This window comes from Peromyscus eremicus, chromosome 6 (genome assembly GCF_949786415.1).
Source record: "Peromyscus eremicus chromosome 6, PerEre_H2_v1, whole genome shotgun sequence".
Lineage (NCBI taxonomy): Eukaryota > Metazoa > Chordata > Mammalia > Rodentia > Cricetidae > Peromyscus > Peromyscus eremicus.
Window position 1 is genome coordinate 41,869,531 of NC_081421.1, and position 21,550 is coordinate 41,891,080.

Here is a 21,550-nt window from a genome sequence, read left to right on the forward strand (position 1 = left end):
TCTAGTCCCTTTTGGATCCCTTGTCAGCCATCTTGGATTACTTCCCTCTTCATAGGCTCTCCTACAGCGGTAACTGTGGTGAGACAGTAGATAGCGCAAAGCTGATTAACATATGACATCGGGTCTCCTAAGCAAGGTAGTTGAGGAAACGTGACTCATATGATGAGGTTAAAATCAGGTATTTGTAGCATGAATCTTAAATGGTCTTATTAATAAAAACAAAGAAGATCAGAGAAGCAGAACAAGCCACAGCCACCTCACCTCACCAATTCCTCAGCTGAACCTGTTCCCTCAGACTGAGTCCTCATCCAAATGGATCTCAGCTGAACTGCTACTCACAGCCTGAAAGCTTAACCAGCCTCTAGTTCACAGTTTTCACACCTTATACACCTTTCTGACATCGCTTCCTGGGATTAAAGGCTCTTGTTACCACGCCTAGCTGTTTCCAGTGTGGCTTTGAACTCATAGAGATCCAGAGGGATCTCTGCCTCTGGAATGCTAGGATTAAAGGTGTGTGCTACTACTGCCTAACCTCTATGTTTAATATTGTGGCTGTTCCGTTCTCTGACTCCAGATAAGTTTATTAGGGTGCACAATATTTTGGGGAACACAATACCATCACAGGTATTGGCTCTGAGACTTCTGTCAGTTCTCTAGAGTTTCATTTTAGTACATCGACTATGCTGATAGTTATAATACCCCTGTGCCACATTTTCATCCTCATTGCCCTCTCCAAGTTTGTATTTATTTTAGAAAGCAGAATGTCTTGTGTATCTTTCATTTCGGGCTTCCTCTAGGAGATGGGCAATGACTGAATCCATACAGTAACTTGGTCAGAGGAAGCTCCTAGCCTTGAGTAAGTTGTGGTTTGAATTAGGTGCTCCACATTGTGTCGACACCACATATAGAAAGCTTTGTAATGAAGGTCCTTCTTCATTTTCATCCACCACCACCAGTCAGTAGTGTGAGATTTTAACCTTTTTGTGTCCTAGTTGGAGTTAGCTAGAAACTTCTTTCTAGTGGCCTACAAGGCTGTGGATTTGTTTGCTAGCTACAGATCACCATGTTTGCTGATCACTGATTGAACTGCAATTGTCATAGACAAGCACTTCACATGCCATGTCACCTTGATGTCTCACAGTTTCAAATGGTGGGCGTTGTTACCTTTGATTTACAAAGGGCAAAGAGGAGATGTAAAGAAATGGCAAAGCAGAGACTTAAAGACATGGGTTTGCCAATTTCTTACGTGTAGAACAGACGGGTATTCACAATACATAGGGAAATAGACTTAAAATGAGTTAGTCAGGCTGGGGAGATGGCTCAGTAGACAGAAGCGTTTACTGTACAAGCACGAGGGCCCAGGTTCAAACCTCTAGCACCCTCTTATAAAGCTGAGCACGGCTGAATGTGCCTGCAATGCTGATCTTCAGGTTCAGGAGAGGCCCTGCCTCAAGAGAAAGTGGGAAGTGATAGAGAAGGGCGCCCGACACCCTCCTTTACCCTCCCCAAGCACACCTTCATGCCTGCTCAGGTATTACTGTGAATTCTTTATCGTATAGCTCACATACATACAGCAGGGACTCAGTAGGATTTCCTCAGTTTATTACTTAGCAACCTGCTGGTTTAATCTATCAGTGGTTTATAGTGTCTTTTTACAGTATCTAAGAGCCACACAAAATTGCCTCTCAGTTCAGAGGCATCGTGTTCACCTAAGCTGCCAATGCAGTATCAAATCGCCTGCTGTCACACAGCGACCTACCTGCAAGATGCAGCTCATGATGTCAGACGCGATTTTTGCATGTGGAGTATCTTCGTCTTTCCCTGCAGGTCTCAGGTTGTGTTCCAAGCAGGAATCCCACAGTCCCACGAGGGCCCTGGCATGCTTTTCAATAGATTCCGTCTCTCTGATGGCTGTTGTGATCCTTGTGATACAGATTTCAACCACTGCCTGGTCATTATTATTAGTTTGGTAATCCTATTTAGAAAGAAAACCTTTGAGTTAATAAGCAGTCTAGGAAGTTGTCCTTAAAAGGAAGCAGTAATGAATCATTTTGAAAATGCCATGTGTCGGGTCACCGTGTGCTGAGGAGCAAGGCTGTAAAGACCTTTACAGTTGGCCTTCCTCTTGTGGAAGAGGCAGAACATACACCCAAGCACCTGCTGTCACTAACAAAAGGGAAGGTGACAGCTGGCCAGAGGAGCGGGATCATTAGTGTGCAAGCAGGTGACTCTTCAGGCCATTTCAGTTTCAAGTCCAGACAAGATTAGAAGTTACTTTTTTTACAGTGATGTTTTAGTCATGTGTATGGAAAAAATTCACATTGCTTTATAATTTTCCCTTATTAGCTCTTTTTCAGAATCCAGTAGAACACAATGTTTCATTGCTTCCTTTTCAACTCAAATAAGTAACAAACCCAGGTTAGCTTTCCCCACCCAAATTTCCTTCCATCTCCCTGTCTTAATTACCTTCCAAATACGTCATCATCTTTACTAAGAAAAAAAAATATGATCCCTTAAAATCTTTAAATGTGAAAAAACAAACATATACAACAAAAATGCTTATTGCTTTGAGTTGGAAAGTGGGTCTGACTGAACACCACACCGGGAGTCTCACAGAACAGGAGACTATAAGTAGACAAGCGTTCAGATGCCCGCACCATCCCGCTCAGTTGGCCGACTGGCAGTTCTCACTCCTAACATTATTTTTTACTAGTGTTATAATGGGGGCAATAAACATCTCGAACCTGTATCTACACTGTGATTACCTGTAGCCCAGATTTCTTTCTCCACAAGAGGAATTTTCTGAGGCAAAGGACAGGAATAATTTTGAGGCTCCTACTACATACCACTAAACTACCTTCCAGAAAGATCTTACTAATATAAACTCCCATTGTCTGGGTGAAAATATAATCTCTTCATCGTGCTTTTGCAGGAACCAAAGCATCTTTAATTTTTGCTAATTTGATCAGTGGAAAACAGTATCTCATTACTGGTTGGCATAGGCACGTTCTTAAATCAAAGCAAGAATGCCTCTTCATGTGTTTATTGGCCGTTTGTGTTTCCTCCACTGGGAACTGGGCAATGAGTGTTAAGTCATTTTTCCTAAGCCGACCTCATTTTCTTTGTTTTCCTCTTTTGGAAGACTATTTTCTCCTACTAAGGATATTAAGGCAACATTTGAATTATAAATCTGCTCATGCTTTATCATTCCTTTTCAAAATTGCTGTTTATTAACAGAATAAGAGTTTTAGACAGTTAAATCAATCAAGCTTTTGAGTTTTGTGTTTTTTTTCCTGTTGTAGAATAATCTTTTGTACACTGTGAAGATGTGTCACTCTGGTTAGTTTAATAAAAAACTGGACAGCCAATTTTTATAATGGTAATACAAATTTTGACAAAAAGTGGTTTAGGTATAAAACTTTGGATTACGATAGGATAAATAATACAGTACTTTCTCCAAATTTGCCAAATACAAATGGACTGGACATTGTAAATGTAATTCTTATCTAATAATTGTTCTTATTGTATATAGTTTTACTGTGTTAGAGTTAAAACCTTTCCTTTTTATTTAGACAAAAGGGGGAAATGTTGTGGAATAATCTTTTTGCAAACAGTGAAGTTGTATCACTCTGATTGGTTTAATAAAAAGCTGAACAGCCAATAACTAGGTAGGATTTTTGTGGCAAAGAGAACATGGGAAGAAGAATGTGGGGTTGCCAGCCAGAAGCAGAGAAAGCCACATGGCAGGATGTAAACTAATAAAAATTGGTTAATTTAAGTTATAGGAACTAGTTAGAAATAGCCTAAGCTGTTGGCCAAGCTTTTTTAATTTATAATGTCTCTGTGTCATGATTTGGGAGCTGGCTGGCAGAACAGAAAAATCCACCTACAATTTTCCTTCTAAAATTAGAAACAAACTGTTTAAACTTTTAGATTTAAATCTTTTAAAAGTTTTATTTCTATTTTATGTGTATGAGTGTTCTGCATGCATGTACATCCATGCAACACGTAAGTGCCTGAAGAGGACAGAGAAGGTATCAGATCCCCTAAGACTAGAGTTATAGATGGTTATGATCTGCCACATTGGGGCTGGAATCCAAACCTCAGTCCTCTGGAAGAACAATGAGTGCTCTTAACCACTGAGCCATTAATTAAATTGATTTCCATTCATTTAAAAGCCAAAGCATAGACATGGTACAAATGATGTAGAAAAGGAGCTGACAGTGCAAGGCAGAGCCCCATGAGCCCTGTTAGCCCTGTTCCTCAACCCCAGTTCCCCTCCCCAGTGGAGACGTGTTCCCCAGTGCCTTGTGTTTTACAATGGCATCTCAGCAACTCAGAAATCATTCACCTTCTTTGTGTGTGAATCCTTTCACTGCATTTCAAATGTAACTTTTAATTTTAATTTTATGTGTGTGAATGTTTTGCCTGCATGTATGTCTGTGTAGCACTTCTATGCCTGGTGCTCATGGAGGCGAGAGGAGGGCGCTGCATGGGTTCTCTGGAACTAGAGTCATGCGTGGTTGTGGGCTACCCCATGGGTGCTGGGAACTGAACCTGGGTCTTCAGAAAAGGCAGCCAGTGCTCTTAATTTGACTCCATCCCCCACAAATGACGAAATGTACATAGACAGATTGTCAGAATTATATGACAATGGATTAAGTTTGGTGGATATAAAATCACTAAAAAAAAAAAATTGTACTAAGGGTCGGGTGAGACGGCTAAGCGGGAAAGCACTTACTGTCCTAATGATCTGAGTTCATCCCTGGACTCATGGAAAGTGGAAGGACAGAATGGATTATAAAAACTTGTCCTCTGACTTTCATACATATGCTCACTCCTACCACATCCGTCATACATACAACAAGAACAAATAAAGTAATTGTGTTACATTCACCTGAAAAAAGTAGAAAAGACTTAAAAAAAAAATGTCATCTTTAGCCCTACCTAAGAATATCTAATGCCTCCACATTTAGAGAAAGATGCATGCACATTACTGTAATAGTGCTCTAGGAGGCTCGGTTCCCAGCACCCATGTGGCAGCCCACAACCATTCATAGCTCCAGGTCCAGAGAATCTAGTGCCCTCCTCTGGCCTCCATGAGCACCAGGCATGAAGGTGTTGCACAGACATACATGCAGGAGAAAACAATTAGGAGAATAAAACCACACAGTTTTATATAAAAGGTATTAAAGAAGCCTGAAGTAAGTGGATGGTAATGGTGTATCTCCAGAAATGAAAGCACTGTCACTGTGGTGCTCTTTTGTTTTGTTTTGTTTTCGGGTTAGTTTATAGGTACAAAGAATTTCCAATGAGCATTTTCTCAGAATCATTTATGAAACATGAGTATCTAAACATAAGACTCTTAGAGAGTAAGACCAACCTAGAGCAGATTTGGGGTACACTTGTCTTACCAGGCCTACAGAGTAAGGGACAAGCTGCATTCTGGAATGCTAGATGTACAACATGCGTAAGTGACAGAGAATCAGTGTAAGAACCGAAAAGAACATTAAAACCCTTTGAAAGAAAAAAAGAAAACAAGCCAGGTGTGGTGCTGCACACCTGTAATCCTAGAACCTGAGAGGCTGGGACAACAGAATCTAGTTCAAGTCTACTTGGACTCCACAGACAGTGCTCGGCCTGCTGTGGATATCACTCTGTATAAATAAAATGCTGATTGGCCAGTAGCCATGACAAGCAAGATGTAAGGTACTGGTAAGCCACGAGCCACATGGCAACTTATAGACTAATAGAAATGGGTTAATTTAAGATAGAAGAACTAGATAAGAAGAAGCCTGCCACAGCCATACAGTTTATAAGTAATATAAGTCTCTGTGTGTTTACTTGGTTGGGTCTGAGCAGCTGCGGGACTGGCGGGTGAGAGAGATTTGTCCTGACCATGGGCCAGGCAGGACCAGGAAAACTCTAGCTACACTCGGCCAGCCTTACTCTGTAGAGTAGGACCCTGTCTCAATACCCCTCCCTACAACAAAGGAGAAAGAGAAAGCAGATAACTAGAAACAGCACTTTATACAAACCTGAGTGGTAAATACCACATGAAAAATAGTTGCCCTCACTAGTAATGAGCTACCGATCTAATTAGCATTTGCATACTGCTTCACTAGACTTATTTAGATCAAAACTAAGTTCTAACATCTGACAGGTGCAGCAACTGATGAAGAGAGCAGCCAGAGCCTTCACACACCCTTCACATTAGAAAGCGATTTGGTGCATATTATAATACTGGAAGTTCAAGGATCTCTAAATCCAGTCATTTTACTTTACACTGAGAACCTGTGAAGCGCATATTTACCAAAATAATCAATGACAAGAATGTTCCCTGTAGCACTATTTAAGTAGTGAAAGTCGATCAAAAATGAGAATGGATAAATAAATAGTGGTATGTTCATATAATGGAATATTACATCCACTAAATGAATGAAACTACATGTACCAAGCTAGATAAATTAAAAATAGTATCAAAGCTACGATAGCATTTATATGAAGTTTAAAACCTTTTCTAGTTTTTATATACTTTTTATATACTTCTAAGGTTCTCAGTATAAAGAAAAACAACCGGTTTTAGAGATCTGTGCATTTCAGATATTATGATACACACCAAATAACTTGAAAATTTTTCTAGTTTTTAGCATTATATAAAAGTGTAATATAATAACTTACATAAAAGTTATTTTCTACTAATAATTTTTAAGTCATGCATTTCTAATACAGAAGTTAAACAACCCATGACTGAATGCCATAGTCTAGCTACAGGTTAATTTAAGGGTCTAAGGGAGGGCAACTGTACTGGAAAGAAATATGCAAGCACTTCTATTGTGCCAAGTTTCCTTCCTTGCTTCCTTGCCTCCTTCCTTGTTTCTTTCCTTCCTTCCTTCCCTTCTTCTTTCTTTCTCTTTCTTTATGCCTTTATTGTTATTTCTTTTTAAAAATACAATATTTTATCAACTCTTTTAGAATTTCATACAATGTATTTTGACCATATTAATTTCCTACTTTTCCATCAATTCCTCCCAGATCCATTCTCACCTCTTCACCAGCTTCCAATTTTGTGTCCTCATTTTTTTTTTTAATAACTTCATATTGAAGGCTGGAAAGTTGGCTCAGTGGTTAAGAGCACTTGTTTCTATTGCAGAGGACCTAATTTCAATTCCCAGTACTTATACGGTGGCTAACAACCCTCTATAATTCAGTCTCAGGGATCTGTTTTGATGCCTGTCCTAGATCTCGCTCTATAGACCAGGTTGGCCTTGAACTCACAGAGATCCACCTGGCTCTGCCTCCCGAGTGCTGGGATTAAAGGTGTGCACCACCACTGCCCTGCCCAATGCCTTCTTCTTACTTCTGAAGTTACCAGGCATGCATGTGTTATACATACATGCAGGCAACACACTCACACACATAAAAAATAAAATAAATAAATGTTAAAAAAAAATTGAGACAAATTTATGCTGTCAATGTACTCAAAGGTATGGGGACATCCACTGGAGCATGCATGGTTGATCTACCAAGGGTCACACTTTTAAAGAAAAACTGACTCCCCCTCTCCTCAAAGCCAATAACTGCCAGTGGCTCCTCAGCTAGGGGCCGGGGCTTATAAACTCCTCCCTCCTTCATGCTGGAATGTTGACTGGCTTGATCTTGCACAGGTCTTGGGCAGCAACCACAGCTGCTGTGAATTCATGAGTTCAGGAGCCTGTCATGTCCACAAGACACTGTTTTGCTCTCGATCTTCCTGACCTTTGGGTTGTAACTTATATCAAAATTGTATTTATATAGCACAATTTGTATAGCTTTGCCCACCTACTGACAAATTGCGTTTTGTTGACCACTAATTTGAGGGTTTTATGCAGGATGTCACGAGTTACAATCTTTCCCTGACATAGACACCTTCCTTACCATGGAAAACCCACAGATATTAAAAATATTTAGGGGCTGGAGAGATGGCTCAGAGGTTAAGAGCACTGGCTGCTCTTCCAGAGGTCCTGAGTTCAATTCCCAGCAACCACATGGTGGCTCACAACCATCTGTAATGAGATCTGGTGCCCTCTTCTGGCCTGCAGGCATATATGCAGGCAGAACACTGTATACATAATAAATAAATAAATCTTTAAAAAAAATATTTAGCTGGAAAGAGAAGCCATAAATGAGACCTGACAACTGTTCTTCAAAGGTTTGAAGTTTTTCTCTTAGGAACTGAGGCTGGACCTTAATGGCTGAAAACAGAGACTTAGACAAAAAATTAGTAAAATGTTTGAGTAGCAAGATTTCTTCTGGGTAAAAGGAGGAATGTGGTATGTCTTAGTTTCTTTTCCTGTTGCTGTGATTAATACTCTGACAAAAGCAACTTAGGGGAGAGAGGGTTTACAATTTGGGTCTACAATTCCAGGCTACTATTTATCATGGCTGAGAAGTTCTGGTGGAAGGAACTTGAGGCAGCTTGGTCTAGTTGTATCCAAAGTTAGGAAGTAGAAAACAATGAATGTTTGTGCTCTGCGAGCTTTCTCCTTTTTAGAAGTCCAGAACCCAAACCCAGGGAATGGCAACAACCATTATTAGGGTGGGTCTTTCCCACGTCAATTAATATAATCAAGGCAATTCCTCACAGACATGCTCAAAGATAAACCCAATCTAAATGATTCACATGTGTGCTTGGAGATTTGTCTTCTAGATGATTTCAGATCCTGTCAAGATGACAATCAACACTAGTCATCACACATAGTAACTTTTAACTTCCAACTGTTGTTGGAAGAGCTGTGTCTTTGTCAAGATTCTTTTTTTTTTTTTTTCCCTTCAAGACAGGGTTTCTCTGTGTAGCCCTGGCTATCCTGGAACTCACTCTGTAGACCAGGCTGGCCTCAAACTCAGAGATCCACCTGCCTCTGCACCTGACCCCACCGCCCGGTGCTGGGATCAAAGGCGTGGGCCACTACCACCCAGCAAGATTCTTGAATCGTAAGCAACAGTAGAAGTCCAGAGAAGCATAAAATGATGATGATGGTGCTGCTGGTGGTGGTGGTGGTAATAGATGGTGCACAGACTTGAAGGCAGTGCTGAAGTACCTGATCTCAGCAGAAAGAGTGGGCAACACAGACACAGTTTTAGAGAACATGGAAAGGGAGTACTATCTCTTCCAGCTACTAGCATGATAAATCACTCTCTGCTGATTTCTTTCTCAGAATTCCTGGGAAACTAAATTCTACTTGCTAATCTTAGATGGAGGATCTTGCTCTCCATCCTTCTGTTAGTAGCAGAGTTGGAGCAATCCACAGCAGGAGCCTTGCTCAAGGCCCCATCAAAGTACCTTGTGATACAGAGTCAATAGTTAACAAAGAGAAATTTAAGAGGGAGAAAAACAATAAAACAACTTTCCCAGTCTCACGATTCAGCAAGCAGAAGAGGCCATTTGTCAGGGGTCCCGAGGAAAAGATCGGTGCTGGAGAGAGGTTGGAAAAGGCAATTCAAAAGGAAACTGTCAGCTCTGTTCGTAAAGAAGAACTGAGAATAAGAATTAATTACTGTGATCCAGGGTCATCAGGAAAGAGCCAGACTACAGGGGAGACCTGGGCCACATCCTAAGGAATAGAATTAACACAGCTAATGGGCAGGTCAGCCAGGTCGGCACAGCGGACCAATCAGAGAAGGAAAAGGAGGAGTGGCTGGCTCCCACTGCTCCCTGGGGCTAGCTGGAGGAAGAGCAGTGAGACAGCAGTTAGCGAAGAAGAGTCAGGAACTGTTGGCTAGGTGAGGTGCTGGTTAGAGGACTTAGTCCCAACCGCCCTCCTAAAGGCATGTTTGACTTAAACGGCACCTTCACTGAACCAGTGGGGGACACGTAACAGGCCCAGTCCTAAAGTTCTGACATCTGTGAGGCAGGTTGAAAGAAACAAAAGAAAGCACAGGCCACTAGTGACCTCTGGTGGAAACAGCACAGGCTTTCGGGAACTTAGCCTGAGTAGTTTTTCCAAGGAAGAGGAATAGCAATGACCTATTCAGGCGGTTTACTTCTAGAGGAGTGAAGGAGGGAGCTGCTGGAAACAGCACAGGAATACTACCCAGAGTGTGAAAATGCACTAGCAATGCTCCATGTTTTGAGTCAGAATACATTGATTAATGGTCTGGCAAAAAATTGGAACAAGTAAATTGCTGTCAAAGAAGGATGTTAGGGCAATGACCTTGTTGGCCAGTGGGGGAGTTGGTGCATTAAGAGTGAAGAGCAGGGTGCTGGAGAGATGGCTCAGTGGTTAAGAGCACTTGACTGCTCTTCCAGAGGTCCTGAGTTCAATTCCCAGCAACCACATGGTGGCTCACAACCATCTGTAATGGGATCTGATCCTTCTGGTGTGCATGAAGACAGAGCATTCATACATGAAATACATGACTAAATCTTTAAAAAAGAGAGAGAGAGTGAGGAGCAAGTGAACATGACGACAGGCATGTGGAGAAAGCCTCGACGCTTGCCGGAGCTCCTTTTTATAAGTCTTACAATCTGAACACATGTCAGTGTCTCAAGTCCCGCAACTTGCCCCTCCCAATGGGTGTCTGTGCTAAGTGTGGGCAAACACTATTGAGTCGTGAGGATGTGAATGTGACAGGTGCTTAGCGCTTGAGGTCTTTGAAGCAGGACTAATCCGCAGGAAGGTCTAAGCCCAACCAGGAAGGTCAACCGACGTCAAACCACACTGGATGCTGCACATGTCTCTGCTTTGGGATGCGTTTTCAGACTATATAATTTTAACACGGAGACAAAACAAAGGAAGGGGAGGATCGATTGGGATCTTAAAGGTTTGTGCTCATATTTGGGACTAATCACGGAGTTGAATTAACTGGAGACTGGCGGGTAGAAAATGAAGCAAAGGAAAGGTTTTTACAGAGAGCGAGGCAATGCATAAGTAAACAGAATCAGCATCATCAAGCCCTGGGCAACTGTCATTTCTGGCAGCCGCGCTCTGGCAGTCCGTGTCTCATATTACCAGTGTGCCAGAGGCGTCACCTGCCGCCCTTCATTACTCAGCCGCCACACACCCTGCCTGCCTTGTTTGCTGATGTACTTGTGCGGCTTGGCAGGTCTGCTTTTCTTAAAGTTGTTACACCCCTCTTCTCTATGACATTTCAAGGATGTAAAAATAGTCCCCAAAGAATCCATTTGTGAGATTTCCAACATTCAGGTTTCCGTGAGGGGGCGAAAGCTGGCCTAAGATAATGGCTTGTTCAGTTTTATTTTTCTAAGATACCAATTAAACCACACATTACAGACATCACTGGCCTTTCCTCGTTCCCTTTGCTGGGAGGTATATAATCTTTGCCTCCGCGACTGGCTACTTTAGAGGTCTAGTCTACAAACCAGTTTACTTACCAAAGATGAGCTAATGACTTTAATCTGTTCCAAAGCTTCTGTCAGGCTGTCCTCAATCTCAGCGTCATCTAAAGAGAAGAGGTCCCCAGCTCTTGAAAGATCTTTTTGTCCCAAAACCAGTCTGAAAAGTTGATGCATGGTGAGTTGGATCAGTTGGCTTTCTGAGGACCCAGGGCCATGCTCAGCTCTCCACCGTCAGAGAGAGAAAACCATGCAGCCATAGGTACACTTCATATTCCACAAAGGGCCATTGTTCTTCAGACTTTGGGGTCTCCTCTGGCAGTCTCTGTAACAGAAACAAATGACACAGTGTGGACAGTGGCAGCCTGGCAGATGGCATGAGCTCAGAATGTGACCTTGATAGCAGGAGCAGGGAGGAGAGGGCAAAGGAGAGGGAGAGAGAGAGAAGGCGGGGAGGAGAATTGGAAAGCCATACATGGAGTAATTAACTCTTGTTTGGTGGTATCTGAATGAGCCCTTTCTTATTTTTTTTTTTTAATCTCAGAAAATTTTTTCTTTCAGAAAATATCAGATTTCTCCAGAATTAAATTTGAAGCTTTGAAAGAGCAACACAAGACTCACACACTTTTTTTCCTGAACTGTCTTTTCTATGCCCCTGCCCCGCTTTTCTCCGTGAGGCAGGTAAAGAAGAGAAAGAGCAGGGAATGAGTCCAGTGCTTGCTGGATCCCCTGCAAGCAGAGCCCATGGGAATTCAGCGCAGTGGAAGCTGAGGGAAATAGAGAGCATAGGAAGCATCTTTTAGAGCCATTGTGCGGGGCGGGCTCATCCTACCAGAACCTGACAGAGAGACTAGCTTACTCTCTTGGCTGCATGTCCCAGCTATATGGCAACAGAAATCCCTCCTTCCTTCAGTCTACAGAGTTATGTCCTCACTTCAATCCTGTGCACTCTAATCAAATAGCCATGAGATAAAGGGCTTCATCTCGGTATGTGGGTTTGGGAGATCTCTCCTGAAATTGAACTTGAGTGCTGATGTAGAACATGATAGTATTGCAGGGCAGGCTAAACAGGAAGGCCTTTGGGATCAGGTATCCTCCCTGTGTTACTCAGTTGGAATAAGACAATTTCACTTCACTTCTCCACTATGTAACAGAGTTCACAGAGAATAGAGCAAGTTGGATACCTGGTTATTCTCTTCAGTTCCCTTCTGGAGCTAATGGAATTATAGATTATTTGCATTAGTAGAGACTTTAGCGGTCATTTGGTGGCCAGGGATGTTTGATGACTTCCTCAAGGTCCCTTAGTAGCTGTTGTGGGGCTAATATCCTGCTTTGGGGTGAGCAGACTTTCCACCACAGTGTACAGTGAAGTGGAAACTCTTCCTTCATGAAAGCAATTGGTAAGTGTGGCCGTTTTCTCAGAGAATAGGAGCCCAGAGTGAGGCACTTAAGAGCAGTAGATGACTCTGACCATCATTTCAGCATGAATGAGTTCCCCAGAACGAGAGGGAGAAGAAAGAGGGCTTGGTGGTCCCTTGGGTACTCTCAGATCTCCCCTGGGAGGTACTGCTGTGGGAGCACCTCTCTATGCTGTGGGAGCACCTCTCTATGCTGTGGGAGCACCTCTCTATGCTGTGGGAGCACCTCTCTATGCTGTGGGAGCACCTCTCTATGCTGTATGCAGTCTTAAAGGTCAAGATGCTTATCCTCTGTTTACTGTGGTATCTAGACACAAGCCAAATCTTTCGTGGAATATTCAAGCCAATCTATCTGCAGAATTTCAGTTATTCATGGGCCCTTTTTAGGGATTTCAAGGGCATTCTTATCTGTTGATGTACAATTTTTATACTATCTTCCAGCATTAGAAAAATAAGGTTCACTCTGGCCAGGTAGGCTAACACATCAGATATTCACCTCTCCATCAGCTACTCCAAATCCAATCCCCCAGTCTCAGTCTCATGCCTAGCTCTACAGCAGACCACCTACCTGCCAACCCCACCCCCCACCCCTGCCACGAGCCTTCATTTCCAGTAGACTATACAGATATTCCCCTCCTAACCTCCCCCCACCAACTCTTTGCTTTTTCCCACCCCCAACTACTCCAGCCAGGGAAGCAGGTAGGCTAGCTGTAGATCTGCACCTCTCCTTCTGTTTCTTCAAATCCAGTCCCCCAGCCTTGTCCCCAGCCCTGCCACAGAACATCTACTTCAGCCTCCCTTTCCCCTTTCCCCTCATCTCCGGTAAATCCCATAGATCTTCCCCTCCTAACCTCCCTCCCCAAACTGTTTGCTTTGTCCCAACCCCCAACTCCAGCAGGACCCTGGGAAGCCACAGAACACTTTGATTAGGCAAGCAAGCAGGCTAAATGCAGATCCTCATCTTTCCCTCCATTTCTCCAAGTCCAATCCCTCAGTCTCACACCCAGCTCAATAGTAGACCTTCTGCTGTGACTTTTCCTCACTGTCTGGCCCCATTCCCAGGAGACAAACTAAACAGATCCTGGTGGAGTTCTCTGGTTTCTTTCCTCCTGTGAACCCCCTCAACCCACCCCAACCCATCCCCATTCTGCAGTGTCAGCTCCCAATACCCAGAAACACATGTTACCTAGAACCCCCAGTTCCTGCACCAATAATAATAATAATAATAATAATAATAATAATAATAATAATAATTTCCTACCAGGCAATACACAGCCACTATACTCTCCTAAGAACCAGAGAGGGTAACAAAAACTAAGGAACAAAACACCCACCCAACAAAGACAAGACCAGATATCAATATCTAGAAATTACAATCTTCCCAATCCATGATGTCCAGACTCCAGTGTAAAAACATAATCAATAACAGTCAGGACAACATGTCTCCACTAGAGCCCAGCAATCCTGTCAGAACAGGTTCTGAATATCCAACATAGCTGAAACACAGGAAACATACCTTAAAACAGGCTTTATGAATATTGTAGAGATATTTAAAGAGAAAAAGGAATAGGTCCCTTAAAGAAATATATGAAAACACAAACATTTGAAAGAAAATGAATAAAACAATTCAAGACCTGAAAGCAAAACTGAATCAATAAAGAAAACCCAAACTGAGGGAAATCTGGAAATGAAAAATTTAGGAACTCAAACAGAAACCACAGAGGCAAGCTTTACCAGCAGAATACAAGAGATGTAGAAGAAAGAATATTAGGCATTGAAGACATAATAGAATAAATGGATACCTTGGCCAAAGAAAATGTTAAATCTAAAATACTCCTGGCACAAAACATCCATGAAATCCGGGACACTATGAAAAGACCAAATCTAAGAATAACAGGACTAGAAGAAGGAAAAGAAACCCAGGGCAAAGGCACAGAAAATATATTCAGCAAAACCATGGAAAAATATTCCCCTAACTTAAAGAGGGAGAGGCCTATCAACATACAAGAAGTTTACAGAACACCAAATAGACTGGACCAGGAAAGGTAATCCAAACACTAAACATACAGAAAAAAAGAAAGAACATTAATAGCATCAAGAGAAAAAGACCAAGTAACATTATGATGACTTTTTTGTTGTCAACTTGACTAAATCTATAATTAACTAAACCCCCCAAAATGACTGGGCACACATATGAGGGTTTTTTGCTTAATCAAATCATTTGAATCCACTTCTAATCTGAATCTTTGAGGTGGGAAGACATATCTTTAACCCAGATATTTTGAGGTGGGAAGATTCACCTCTAATCTGCTGGAAGCCGATATAAAGACATGGAAGAAGGAAGCCTTGCTCTTAGGCCGCTTGCTCTTGCTCTCACTAGCAAGTCCATTCTGTCACTGGCACTACAGCTCACTTCTCTGGGATTCAAGATACTGAAGACTAGCTTATATACTCTGAAGACATCCAGTGGGCTGAACAACTACTGGATTCTTGGACTTTGTGTTCATAGAAGTCATTACTGTATTAGCGGGACCACAGCCTGTAAGTCATTCTAACAAATCCTATATCCATCCATCCATCCATCCATCCATCCATCCATCCACCCACCCATCCATCCATCCATCCATCCATCCATCCATCCATCCATCTATCTATCTATCTATCTATCTATCTATCTATCTATCTATCTATATAGATATAGATAGATATGTGTGTGTGTGTGTGTGTGTGTGTGTGTGTGTATGCATGTATGGTATGTATAGATTCATTCTACAAGGTAAGGTCTGTTTACTGTGGGGAACCCTGACTAATACAAACACTTATACCCTAAACACAAGGACACCAAAATTTGTAAAAACAAAACAAAACAAAACAAAAACCGTAGTATAGCTTAAATCATTTATTGACCCTCACAAATTGATAGTGGGAGACTTCAATACCCCACTCTTGCCAACAGACAGGTCATCCAGACAAGAACTAAACACTAAACTGCTAGAGCTAACTGATGTTATAAACGAAATGGACCTAACAGACATTTACAGAACATTTCACCCAAACACAAAAGAATATATCTTCTTCTCAGCACCTCATGGAACTTTCTCCAAAACTGACCACATACTCAGATACAAACCAAGTCTCAGCAAATACAAGAAAACTGGAATACCTCCCTGCATCCTATCAGACTATGAAGGACCAAAGCTAGATATCAACAGCAGAAACAACAGAAAACTTACAAACTCATGGAAACTGAACAACTCTCTACTGAACGAAAAATGGTGTAGTCGGTAGCCATTCCAGCTTCGATCTGGAAGTCCCAACCCCCATTGAGACTTCGGCAACTGTCATGCCTACAAGGCGGGGCCAAGGGAGGCACCTGGAGACCTGAGATCTGGATGGGCTGCGCTCTCACTCGGTTCTGGGACCTTGGACGGTGAAGGTAGGCCAAGCAGAGCTCCAGAGAACACCGCTGGACTGCGATACACCTTCCCCAGATCCCACGACCTACCTATCCCTTAACTTGTAAGTTAAGCCATTAAATAAATCTCCTTTTAACTACGTGGAGTGGCCTTAATAATTTCACCAATAAAATGGGCCATGACAGAAATTAAAAAAAGAAATCAAAGACTCTCTAGAATTGAATGAAAATGAATACAGACCATACCCAAACTTATGGGACACAATGAAAGTTGTGCTAAGAGGAAAGATCACAGCACTAAACGCCTACATTAAAAAAAAAAATTGGAAAGATTACATTCTAGCAACTGAACAGCACACCTGAAAGCTCTAGAAAAAAAATCATATCTAAGAGGAGTAGATGGAAAGAAATAATTAAATAAATAAATAAATTCAGGGCTGAAATTAATAAAACAGATACAAAAACAGCAACAAAACACCACAAAGAATCAATGAAACTCTCAAGAGTTGGTTCTTGAGAAAAATCAGTAAGAATGACAAATCCTTATCCAAATTAACTATAATACAGAGAAACAATATCCAAACTAACAAAACCAGAAACAAAAAGGGGCCCATAACAACAGACATTGAGGAAATCCAGGGAATCATAAGGACATACTTTTAAAAAACTATACTCTACCAAACTGGAAAATCTAAAAGAAATGGATAATTTTTTTTCAATACATACCACTCACCAAAGCTAAATCAAGATCAGATAAGCAAATTTAAACAGATCTACAACCCCTAGTGAATTAAAAGCAATTATTAAAAGTCTCCCAGCCAAAACAAAACAAAAGAGCCCACAGGTTTTAGTGCAGAATTCTGCCAGAGTTTCAAAGAAGAGTTAATGCCAATACTCCTCAATTCATTTCACAAAAATAAAAACAGAAGGAACATTGACCAATTCACTTTATGAGGCCACAGTTACCCTGATACCCAAAACACATAAAGACCTAAAAACGAAAGAAAATTATAGACCTATTTCCCTTATTAACATAGATGCAAAAATACTCAAAAAAATACTTGCAAATCTAATCCAAGAACACATCAAAAAGATCACCCACCATGATCAAGTAGGTTTCATCCAAGAGATGCAGGGATGGTTCAATGTATGTAAATCAATAAATGTAATTTACCATATAAACAAACTGGAAAAACAAAAACAACACTTGATCATCTCAATAGAAGCAGAAAAGGCCTTTGACAAAATTCCAACACCCCTTCATGAAAGAAATCCTGGAGAGATTAGGGATACAAAGGATATAACTCAACATAATAAAGCAGTTTACAGCAAGCTCATAGCCAACACCAATTTACATGGAGAGAAAAAAGCAATTCCACTAAAATCAGGAACAAGATGTGTTTTTCCACTCTCTGTATATCTATTTAATGTAGCACTTGAAGTCTTAGCTATAACAGTAAGACAACTGAAGGAGATCAAGGAGCCACAAATTGGAAAGGAAGACATCGAAATATCTTTATTGTGGATAAGATGATAATGTATATAAGTGACCCTAAAAATTCCACCAGGGAACTCCTACTGCTGACAAGTACTTTCAGCACAGTAGTTGGATTAGCAATCTACATATTCAGTGAAATCTCCATCAAAGTTGCAACACAATTCTTCACTGATCTTGGAAGGATAATTTTCAGCTTTGTATGGAAACACACACACACATACACACACAAAACAAACAAACAAACAAACAAACAAACAAAAAACCCAAAAAACAGAATAGCTAAAACAATCCTGAATAATAAAAGAACTGCTGGAGTTGAGACAGATGTGCAGCTTGGTCTGCTTAAATGGCCCCTGGCAGTAGGATCAGGATCCGTCCCTGGTGCATGAGCTGGATTTTTGGAGCCCATTACCTATGGTGGGACACCTTGCACAGCCTTGATGTGTGTGTGTGTGTGTGGGGGGGGGGTTGGTCCTGTGTCAACTGAATGTACCAGGCTTTGCTACTCCCCATGAGAGGCCTTACCTTTTCAGAGGAGGGAAGAGGGTGGTTTTAGGGGAGCGGGAAGGCTGTGGAGAGAAGAGGAGGAGGGAACAGATGGGGATCTGTGGTTGGTATGTAAAACGAATAAACAATTTCTTAATAAAAAAAAAAAAAGAACTGCTAGAGGTATCACTATTCTCAACTTTAAGTTGTGCTACAAAGCCATAATAATGAAAACAGCATGGTATGGGCATAAAACTGACATACTGATCAATGGAATAGAATTGAAGATCTAGACATAAATCCACACACCTATGAACACCTGATTTTTGATAAAGAAGACAGAAACACACTGGAAAAAAGACAGCATCTTCAATAAATGGTACTGGTCAAATTAGATGACTGCATGTAGAAGAAACCAAATACAACCATCCTTTTCACACTGCACAAAACTTCAAATGGATCAAATACCTTAACATAAAACAAAATACACAGAACCTGATAGAAGAGAAAGGGGAGGATAGCCCATTCATTGGCAAAGGAGAATATTTTCTGAACAGAACGCCATTAGTTCAGGCACTGAAATCAACAATTAATGAGACTTCATGAAACCAAGCCTCTACATGGGAAAAGACACCATCATTCAGACAAAGCAGCAGCCTACAGAATGGGAAAGGTTTTTTGTTGTTGTTTGGGTTTTTTGTTGTTGTTGTTGTTGTTTTTAACCACTGCACATATGGTAGAGGGTATGGTAGTTTGAAAGAAAATGGTCCCCAAAGGGAGTGGCACTATTAGAAGATGTAGTTTTGTTAGAGGAAGTGTGTCATTATGGGAGTGGGTTTTGAGGTTTCCTATATTCATGCTACTCCCAATGAGACAGACCATTTCTTGTTGCCAGCAAGATGTAGACAACACCATGTCTGCCAGCATGGCACCATGCTCCCCGCCATGATGACAATGGACTGAACTTCTGAAACTGTAAGCCATCATCTTAATTAAATGTTTTCCTTATAAGAGTTGCCATGGTCACGCTGTCTCTTCACAGCAATAGAATCCCTAACTAAGACAGAGAGCTAATACCCAAAATATATAAAGAACTTAAGAAATTAGGTAACAAGAAAACAAATAATCTAATTAAAAATGGGGTACAGATCCAAACAGAAAATTCTCAATAGAGGAAACTCAAATGGCTGAGAAACGCTTAAATAAAGTTCAACATCCTTAGCATCAGGGAATTACAAAGCAAAACTACTTTGTGATTTCATCTTACACCTGTCATAATGACTAAAGTCAACAAAATAAGTGACAGCTCATGCTGGGGAGAATATAGAGCAAGGGGAACACTTATTTGTTGCTGGTGGGTGTGCAAACTTGTACAGCCACTATGAAAATCAGCGTGGTGGTTCCCCAGGAAGATGGGAACTGATCTACCTGAAGATCCAGCTATTCCACTCTTGGGAGTAGACCTAAAGAATACTTCATCCTACCACAGACACATTTGCTCAACCATGTTCATTGCTGTTCTATTCATAATAGCCAGAAATTGCAAACAACGTAAGTGTGCCTCAACAGAAGAATGGATAAAGAAAATACACTGTTACACAATAGAGTATTTAAAAAATAGCATTTTAAAAAAATGACACTGTGAAATTTTAATGGCAAATGGATGGAGCTAGAAAAATTTATTCTGGGTGATGTAGCCCAGAATCAGAAAGGCAAATATGGTATATATTTGCTTACATGTAGATATGAGCTGTTTAATCAATGATAACAAAGCTACAGTCCATAGTACTGTAGAGGCTAGGTACAGAGTAAGGGACTAGAGGGTACAGATAGATCTTGTTAGGAATGGGAAATAAAACAGATAATTATGGGGGGTGAATAGGAGGATCCAGTGGGGAAGAGGAGAGGAGAGGGGGCTGAGGGAGAGAATACAGGGAGAGACAGCTAAACATTGAGAGACATTGAGGGGTAGTATGGAAACCTAATACAGTAGAAACTTTCTAAAATGTGTACAAATATGAAGGCTACATGAATGACATTACCAAATAATGAGAGAGACAGAGTCCCACCTCTGTCTTGTCACCAGAGGCTTCTAGTCCTGTGGTGATATTTTTGTGTGTGCTCTAACACATGAAGCCAGCCACTAGTTAGCCATAGAGGCCAGGCGGTGGTGGAACATACCTTTATTCCCAACACTTGGATCTCATGCCTTTGCTACCAGTACTTGGGAGGCACACATGCCTTTAATCCCAGCACTAGGGAGGTGGAGACAAGTAGTGACATGGCTGGGTGGAGAAAGGAATATAAGGTGGGAGGAGACAGGAGCTCAGTCTCCTCAGGCTGAGGAGTTGGTGAAGTGAGAGGTGGCTGTGGCTTGTTCCTTTGTCTCTCTGATCTTTCAGTGTTTATTCCGATATCTGGCCCCAGGTTTTTATCAACAACAATTAGGATTCATGCTACACAGTACTAAGGCTGGGTTACATCTAATCCAGTTGTTGGCCAAAGTGGTCCCATGGGAATCCCCAAACAACCCAGGCTGCTGCTGGAACAATAGGTTGCTCTTCACAAACTGACAACTAGGCCCTGTTACTGAAGGCAACATCTATACAACTCACTGAACATGGAGATGCTATAGAATGTCTTTCTGTACATTGTGAATATGTGTTTCTCTGAATGGTTGATAAATAAAGCTGCACTGGCCTATGGCAGGGAAGGATGGAGCCAGGCGGGAAAATCCAAGAGAGAGATAGGAAGAAGAAAGGCAGAGGCAGGAGAGATGCCAGCCGCTGCCCAAGGAGAAGCAAGATGCCAGCAGACTGGTAATGCCATGGCTACGTGACAAAACATAGATTAATAGAAATGGGTTAATTTAAGATGAAAGCGCTAGCTAAGCAAGAGGCCTGCCATAGGCAATACAGTTTGCAAATAATATTAAGCATCTGAGTGATTATTTTATAAGTGTCTTCAGGACTGCATGGCTGGGCAGGACCAGAAAAACCTTCCAGCTACATGGAGAAGTCGAGCTGGTGAGGCCACTGTTAGAAACAAATCTCCTAAAGCAGTGGTTATCAACCTGTAGGTCGTGACCCCTTTGGGGATGAATGTCCCTGTTATAGGGGTTGCCTAAGACCATCAGAAAACATAAATATTTACATTATAATTCATAACAGTAGCAAAATTACAATTATGAAGTAGCAACGAGAATAATTTTATGCTTGGAGGTCACCACGGCATGAGGAGCTGTGTTAAAGGGTTGCAGCTTAGGAGGGTAGAGAACCACTGCTCTAGAGTAATACTAACATTTAAGAAGGAAGGTGTGGGCAGAGTGAGGAAGTGGGAACATGACTGCGTCTTCTCCCCTGAACCCATGCCCATTTATACCCTGGGGTTTAGAAGAG

At 41.5% G+C, this 21,550-nt stretch overlaps 1 protein-coding gene across 2 annotated transcripts in view; it reads right to left on the reverse strand.

Annotated features, from left to right (window-relative positions):
- Veph1 (ventricular zone expressed PH domain containing 1) overlaps positions 1-11,512 on the reverse strand; it is a 198,172-nt gene extending 186,660 nt beyond the window's left edge. For both annotated transcript variants that reach the window (XM_059264718.1, XM_059264717.1), the window contains exons 1-2: positions 11,375-11,512; positions 1,760-1,975 (exon numbers count right to left, since the gene is read on the reverse strand). In XM_059264718.1, coding sequence (XP_059120701.1) covers positions 1,760-1,975; positions 11,375-11,512 — 354 coding nt within the window. The remainder of the gene's footprint in view (positions 1-1,759; positions 1,976-11,374) is intronic.
- Positions 11,513-21,550: the final 10,038 nt, after the last annotated feature.